Consider the following 8,398-nt stretch of genomic DNA (forward strand, 5'->3'; position numbering starts at 1 on the left):
GGGCATATTTCCAACAATGTCCGTGATCACATCCGGGACTCTGAACTACCTTCGGTACATCAAAACACATAAACTCATAATACCGATCGTCATCGAACGTTAAGCGTGCGGACCCTATGGGTTCAAGAACTATGTAGACATGACCAAGACTCACTTCTGGTTAATAACCAATAGCGGAACCTGGATGCTCATATTGGTTCCTACATATTCTACGAAGATCTTTATCGGTCAAACCGCATAACAACATACGTTGTTCCCTTTGTCATCGGTGTGTTACTTGCCCGAGATTCGATCGTCGGTATCTCAATACCTAGTTCAATCTCGTTACCAGCAAGTCTCTTTACTCGTTCCATAATGCATCATTCTGCAACTAACTCACTAGTCACATTGCTTGCAAGGCTTATAGTGATGTGCATTACCGAGAGGGCCCAGAGATACCTCTCCGAACCACGGAGTGACAAACCCTAATCTCGATCTATGTCAACCCAACAAACACTATCGGAGACACCTGTAGAGCATCTTTATAATCACCCAGTTACGTTGTGATGTTTGATAGCACACTAAGTGTTCCTCCGGTATTCGGGAGTTGCATAATCTCATAGTCACAGGAACATGTATAAGTTATGAAGAAAGCAATAGCAATAAACTAAACGATCATAGTGCTAAGCTAACAGATGGGTCATGTCAATCACATCATTCTCTAATGATGTGATCCCGTTCATCAAATGACAACACATGTCTATGGTTAGGAAACTTAACCATCTTTGATTAACGAGCTAGTCAAGTAGAGGCATACTAGTGACACTCTGTTTGTCTATGTATTCACACATGTACTAAGTTTCCGGTTAATACAATTCTAGCATGAATAATAAACATTTATCATGATACAAGGAAATATAAATAACAACTTTATTATTGCCTCTAGGGCATATTTCCTTCAGGCTACCGCCGTCGTCATCCACCTAACCATCTTCAGAGCAGGTACTGACGCATAGACCTTGCCAGGTCAGCTGGCGACGCCACCATGGCGCCAGACAGCGCCACCGCCCTGCGCTCGTCGATCCAGCCGCATATGTCGTCGATATCCAGCCGCACCATGCCGCCAATACTCGTCGTCATCGACGCGGTAGAAACAGCGTCGCACCTCCTGGCAACCTCCACACCGTCGTTGCTGCTGGAGCTACGCGGAGTCCATCACCCACATCATCTCTCCTCCGAACATCAGAACCTCCCAAGACGGCGCCTCCATGGAGGGTATGACGCGAAGGACGCCGTCGCCGCTCAATCCGGACTGAATTTTGGACTTTCGTCCGGGAGGGGTTCGCAGGTGGATAGGAGAGGCCTCGACATCGCCTCCACGGAGGGTAACGGCGTCGAGAGACGTCACCGATGCTGGACCGAACAAACCGATCAAAGTTTCCTCCGGCCCCCACCCTATACCACCAAACCTCCGTCGGCTCCGGATCCGGCAACGGACCACGAACCGAAACCTGCAGAGATGAGAGAGCCATGGGGCTCAACCCACCATGAAGGAGGATCGAGAAGAATCCATCGTAGATCTCCAGGCGCCGAATCCAGCGATCCGGCGTGGTCAGCAACGACTACCATCACCCCGCGGCGGCCGACAGCGTTCAAATCGGAGACCCAGAATTGGATCCGATCTGAACCCGGCAGCGCCGCGACCACCGAACTCGCCCACCACGCAGCCGTCACCACGCCGCGTGCAGCCCGCCGCCGCCGCGCCACGCAAGACGTCGCCAAGAACCCGCCTGCTGCGCCGCCCGACCCCACGCTAGACCGGCGCCCCGTCCGATCTGGCTGCCCCGCGCCAGCCGCGACGGACAGGAGGTAGAGACGCCCCGCCGCCGCCCAGCCGGCCAAGCTTTGCCCGGCGGCGTGGAGAGGGGGAGGCGGAGGAGGGCTGAGAGGACTACGGCTAGGGTTCCCCCTGGGTCGCCCGCGGGGGCGACGCGAGGGGACGCCAGGGGCTTTTTTCTCGTCCCCAAATGTCAGAATGCTCCGTGGGAGGGCTACATGGATTAAAAATAATAATTAGTGGGTCGATAAAATAGAAAACTTCAACAAATTAATTTAATTTTTCAAGAAAAATATTTAGATTTTAGTGCGCTTACTGTTACGCAATCTCGAGTCCGCTAGCACTAGCGTTTCCGACCAACATGCGTCAACCAGGCCCAATCAGAGAGCAACACCGACTTATGACAGGCCTTGGGCCCTCTCCCCCTAAAAGACTAGCCAGTTAGGAGGGGACACCCTCGTCCTTATATATCGTGTTATGTCTCCCCCCACAACCAATGTGGGACTAAGCCCAACACTTACAAAGAAAAAACCATGTCCTTTGTAGATGCCATGTTGCCATCATGAATACTACATGAAGCCATTGCGTGTTCGAACAAACACACGAGCATACGTATCCTCAAGATCGGGACATGCAGGATATATCATGTGAATTGGACTTTTCATGGTTGGAACTTGGAAGTCGACGGCTGACGAGTGACGACTGCTACTGGGTCTGGGTGGCTGCCAGTGCCAAGCTCTAACCTTTAGGAGGTCTAGCCAGTGGATTTCATACTCAGACAATCTCCTTTTAACCACCATGTGTGCTTAAAGTAAGATGTTACTTATCATTCTCCTGAACACAGCATAAAGCCAGCTCCATGATACTCCTCTGTAAATTAATATAAGATCGTTTAGATCACTACTTTAGTGATCTATATAGACGTACAAACTAATTCACCTAAAGATCTTAAGTTTTCCAACTATAATAAGTCTATTCCTTACAGAGAATTTGTCAAAAAACGTACTACATCACACTTTTTTTGTTTGCGGGGGAACGTAGAACATCACACCAATTCAACAACCAGGCTGCTATTTCTGATTTCCGATTGGAACAAGTCTAAGAAACCACGCGACAGTCTGGCACGCATCACGGATGCTTCCAGTGCCCGTCTTTCCCAAGAACGGCTAGCTAGCTTGGCAGCACCGGCGAAACTTTGTTCCTTCCGGCGTGGTGACGCGGCAATTGGGCTAATTCTCCGAAAAGATTTATGAGCGAGGATCGTGACCGGGGAGCATGAATCGCATATTCAACAGCTTCCACGACTGTGATGTGTACGCCTACTTTTCCACGCACCTGAGCATATCTGAATATCTGATGCCACCAGCCAGTCCTTCTGGTTATGCTCCTCGCTTCCCCTTCGTCGCGTCGTCTTCGTCCCCTTCCTGTCGAACGAGTTATATAGACAGCTACCTCGGGTGGCTCCTCAAAGAGCTGAGCGTCTCAGGGTGCGGTGTTCAGGTCCAGGTACTTTCTCATTTCTCCTCCTCCTATGTAGGCGGTTCTCGGTATACGTATACATTCTTGGTTTGTTTTAAATCTGATGATGAGTAATTCCGTTGTTCGAGTTGTTGACCATGTTGTATCTGTTCCAGTCGGATTAGCTCCTTCATCGGTTTCTGAAGATGGGAAGTTCAGAGTTTGAGCAAGCGAAGGTATCTCCTGACCTGGAACAGCTCCTTCCTTTTCTTTGGCCTCTACTTAATCTTACGGTTTTAAATTTCTGTTCAGTTGTTTCCTTGGATGATTTGCTAATTAAGATGCCCCTGATTGCTTCAGTCCTTTGTATGTCTTGAGCAAGCAAACTGGTCTGACATGGTTGCTCTTGCTTCAGGCACACTTGCACGTCGACTGTGCACAGCCACCAGCAATAACTTGGCAGAGGAAATTCGATGATGAAGGCAAGAAGGTTGCTATGCTTAGCATGACCACTGATATCTTGACAGTTGTAAGCAAGCATGTCAATATGGACTGTACCTTTCTAAATTTTGCATTTAGAACCAAGGGTGCATACTGCCTTTGCAACATAAACACTGACCATGGTTGTGCTGCAGATACCCTTGATTTTTAAAATGCTTCGACTGCACGTCGAAGGAATCGCGAAAAACCAAGTGAGTCCCTCTTCTGTCACTGAACATTCAGCTAACTTATCTTCCAGCATGCTGAACATGTAGTTGAAATGCCGGTGCAAATTATTCTGCCTAGTCAGTACTCAGTAGCCAGTGAAATTGCTGAACAATTATTATCTTGTTTCGCCAAGGTTGCGGTCTATGATCCGCTCAGGAAATGGATGGACAACTGCTACCGCGGGGTACCCCTCGGCGGACTAGGGTAAGTCCTTTCGATGTTTCAGGCCTTGATTTTGCCCTGGGACTTGCTTTGGTTCTGTTGTGACATTCATGCATGGCTCTGCAGCTGACTGAACTTCAGATGACAGTTTTATTCAAAGTGCAATCTCTTCTCCTTCTTTGCAGTTCAGGAAGCATAGGGAGAAGCTACAGAGGGTACTTTCAGCAGTTTCAATTATTCCCCAGGATATATGAAGAGAAGCCTATCCTCGCCAACCAGTTCTCAGTAATAATAAATTTACACTTGCTTTCATGAGTTGCAATGCTCAACTCATGGTACAAAAAAGTCTTATATTCTCCACTATTTTCTCCTGTCTAGGCATTCGTTTCGCGTTCCGGCAGGAAGAGCTACTCCACGGTGTTGTCCGCCCCGAATGCTCATCTCCTCAAGTAAGCAGTGAAAGCATCAGAAATTCACCTGCATTTCATTCATCTGATTATGCCAGACAGAGATACCATATAAAAAATTGTGCACATTTGCAGGGGAATAGATAATAAAGCCGGTATCAGGTCTTGGGACTGGAAGCTGAAAGAGAAGAATTGCAACTACCATGGCTTGTTCCCAAGATCTTGGACTGTATATGATGGTACATTCCTGACCCGACAGCGATATTTGTCGCCAAGAACAATGTCGATTAAGTTTGTCGGGCAGAGCCTTCTAATCTTTTTTTCAATAAAGGGTGGATTTTATTGACTCAAAATGAAGCATCAAGAGGATTCAAACATAGAGAACCTACTAATCTATGTTGCACAATGGCAATGTAGGTGAGCCTGACCCTGAAATCAAGATCACCTGCCGTCAGATATCGCCCTTCATCCCTCACAACTACAAGGAGAGCAGCTTTCCCGTCGCGGTTTTCACTTTTACGGTACATATTCTTCTTCAGCAAATCAAACAAATGATGCCACATGAGTGATTCAGCCCTTAATTTTGATCCCTGATGCTTGTACCAGGTGCAAAATTCTGGGAGCACACCTGCAGATGTCACATTGCTCTTCACATGGGCTGTAAGTGCAAAGCCAACACTCTGCTCTTCAGAACAGACACAACATCTTTGTAGCAAGGATTTGACCTTAATTTTGCTTGTTCATCCGTGTAGAATTCCGTGGGTGGAAAATCAGAACTGACGGGGAATCACAACAACTCCAGAATCAAGTAACGAGCACGACAAAATTCGCTTGGTGCGATGTGGTAATAGGCAGCAGACTCTCTGACAATGACAATGTCTTCTACCTTGTTGCGTGCAGAGCGCGCGACGGCGTCCATGGCGTCCTTCTACGCCACAGGACGGCGGAGGGGAACCCTCCGGTGACGTTCGCGATCGCGTCGCAGGAGACCGGCGACGTCCGCGTCACCTGCTGCCCGTCCTTCGCGATGGGCCCGTACAGCCCCGGCGGCCGCGAGCAGTTCACTGCCAAGGACATGTGGGACGAGGTCAAGAAGCATGGTTCCTTTGGCGAGGCCGCCGGCGGGGCGCCGACTGCGTCGTCGAGGCTTGGATCGTCCATCGGGGCGGCGGTGGCGGCGACGACGAAAGTGCCGGCGGGGGGCACGCGCGTGGTGTCGTTCGCGCTCTCGTGGTCGTGCCCCGAGGTGAAGTTCCCCTCCGGGAGGACCTACCACCGGAGGTACACCAAGTTCCTCGGCCTGGATCGAGACGCCGCCGCAGAACAACTGGCTCACGACGCCCTTCTCGGTGAGATTTCCAAGGGTTCTTGGTCGATGAAGATTTCTGAATCTCTATGAAGATTTAGATTTCTTAAATATTTTGTTATGCCTGCGTGTAGAACACATGGCTTGGGAGTCGAAAATCGACGAGTGGCAGAGGCCTATCCTGCAGGACAAGAGGCTGCCTGAATGGTAAGAAATTCAGATTAAGCTCAGTGTCAATCACTGACATATTTCCCCCCATTAAACTGCCAAATTATTGAATTGGTCATAGTTTGATTCCAGAACAGAACAGGTGATGACATGATTGTTTTCAGGTATCCGGTTGTACTGTTCAACGAGCTTTACTATCTCAACGCTGGAGGCACCATTTGGACAGGTAATTGACACTGATCCATCTGAACTCTGAAGTCACAAATTTATCTTCGGCAATGGTCCGAAATCTGAACTTTTCGTTTGTCACAGATGGGCTGCCTCCGAGGAAGACCAGCTTTGCCTCGTCAAAGTACGGGGCGACCACGGAGTCCTTCACTCTCGACGGCTTCCGCGCAGGTGATCTCGCTGTGGACGGCATCCTGAGCGCGATGTCGACGGCGGAGGAGCGGCTGGAATCATCGTCGGCGTTCGGCGCGGCCCTGCTCGGCGACGGCGAGGAGAACGTGGGGCAATTTTTGTACCTGGAGGGGATGGAGTACCACATGTGGAACACCTACGACGTCCACTTCTACTCCTCCTTCTCGCTGCTCTCCCTCTTCCCGGAGATCGAGCTCAGCCTCCAGCGCGACTTCGCCCGCGCCGTCCTCCTCCACGACCCGCGCCCCATGCGCACCCTCGACGGCGTCGACGTCCCACGCAAGGTGCTCGGCGCCGTGCCGCACGACATCGGCCTGGTCGACCCGTGGTTCGAGCTGAACGCGTACATGATCCATGACCCGTCCCGGTGGAAGGACCTCAACCCCAAGTTCGTCCTCCAGGTGTACCGCGACGTCGCCGCCACCGGGAACCTTGCGTTCGCGACGGCGGCGTGGCCGGCGGTGTACCTGGCCATGGCGTACATGGACCAGTTCGACCGTGACGGGGACGGTATGGTGGAGAACGAGGGCCGGCCCGACCAGACGTACGACCTGTGGTCCGTCTCCGGGGTCAGCGCGTACACCGGCGGTCTCTGGGTCGCGGCCCTTCAGGCGGCGGCCGCCATGGCGCGCATCGTCGGCGACCGCGGCGCGGAGGGGTACTTCCTCGAGCGGTACAAAAGGGCGCAGCGCGTGTACGACGGCGAGCTCTGGAACGGCTCCTACTTCGACTACGACAACAGCGGCGGCGCGACCAGCAAGTCCATCATGGCCGACCAGCTCGCCGGGCAGTGGTACGCGCGCGCGTGCGGGCTGGAGCCGGTCGTCGAGGAGGAGAAGGCTCGCAGCGCGCTGGGGACGGTGCTGGACTACAACGTGATGCGCGTGCAGGGCGGCGCGGTGGGGGCCGTGAACGGGATGCGGCCGGACGGCGCCGTGGACGCGTCGTCGTTGCAGTCCAAGGAGGTGTGGGTCGGGGTCACCTACGGCGTGGCCGCTGCCATGCTCCACGAGGGCATGCCGGAGGCGGCGTTCCGGACGGCGAAGGGCGCGCACGACGCCGGGTGGGGCAGGGACGGGTTCGGGTACGCGTTCCAGACGCCGGAGGCGTGGACTTCCGATGTCGGCGGCGGGTACCGGTCGCTACACTACATGCGGCCCCTCTCCATCTGGGCGATGCAGTGGGCGCTATCGCCGCCGGAGCTCCATAGGGACCTCCGGGTGGTTCCGGGTTCGGTGTCCGCCGTAGCGTCGCCGGCGGAGGTGGACCTGGCGCGGGAGAAGTTCGAGAAGGTGGCGATCATGCTGAGGCTGCCGGAGGAAGTGCAGCACAAGGGGTATCTCAGAGCTATCTACCAGGTACTCCGGCAGATGCTGCTCCCGGAATCCTGATTCTCAGGGGCCGGAGGAACTTCCAACTTTAGCCCTCAAACATTCAGTCCTAAGGTCTAGACAATCTCTTAGAGAAGCGTCTTGATAAAGCACTCCGTCTGAAATATCATTTGTGGTATCTTTTGATTAGCACGACTCTTAAAGCAATCCTATGGAAAAAAGAAAAAAGCAAGCCTATGTAAGAAAAATACGTAAAAAGAATGGCAGAAACGCAAATTTCAAAAAAAAACACAAAGTTGTAGTGTAGCTCGAGTTTCATGGTACCCCATGACCAAATGTCTTGCGTAGCTTGTAAACTTTAGTGTTCATATGACAACCGACGAGCTCAAAAAAAAATCTGCTCAACAGTGCACACAAGTTTGAGCACCAATTTTATTATTTACTGTATGAGCTCTTAAAATGTTATTTGGACACCAAAAATTGCAAGCGCCTACAACATTTGATTATAATCCATCCTAAAAAGTTTCCGAATTTTTGGATTTTATTTTTATTTTACCGTTCATGGAGGTGCCATGGAGCTCTTGCTCTGAAAAACTACTCTCAATAATAAATAATCCTAAGT

General features: G+C 51.5%; 1 protein-coding gene across 1 annotated transcript; it reads left to right on the top strand.

Moving 5' to 3' along the window:
* Positions 1 to 2,926: 2,926 nt before the first annotated feature.
* On the top strand, positions 2,927 to 7,965 carry LOC123166667 (non-lysosomal glucosylceramidase). Its single transcript, XM_044584469.1, has 15 exons — positions 2,927 to 3,322; positions 3,451 to 3,510; positions 3,690 to 3,803; positions 3,910 to 3,966; positions 4,116 to 4,186; positions 4,330 to 4,429; positions 4,523 to 4,593; positions 4,687 to 4,790; positions 4,969 to 5,072; positions 5,158 to 5,211; positions 5,304 to 5,359; positions 5,452 to 5,900; positions 5,992 to 6,064; positions 6,190 to 6,251; positions 6,338 to 7,965. Exons 2-15 carry the CDS (start codon positions 3,481 to 3,483, stop codon positions 7,834 to 7,836), a joined length of 2,844 nt encoding a protein of 947 aa, XP_044440404.1. The 5' UTR covers positions 2,927 to 3,322; positions 3,451 to 3,480; the 3' UTR covers positions 7,837 to 7,965.
* The last annotated feature ends 433 nt before the right edge of the window (positions 7,966 to 8,398 follow it).

The sequence above is a fragment of the Triticum aestivum genome, chromosome 7D (genome assembly GCF_018294505.1).
Source record: "Triticum aestivum cultivar Chinese Spring chromosome 7D, IWGSC CS RefSeq v2.1, whole genome shotgun sequence".
NCBI classification, from domain to species: domain Eukaryota; kingdom Viridiplantae; phylum Streptophyta; class Magnoliopsida; order Poales; family Poaceae; genus Triticum; species Triticum aestivum.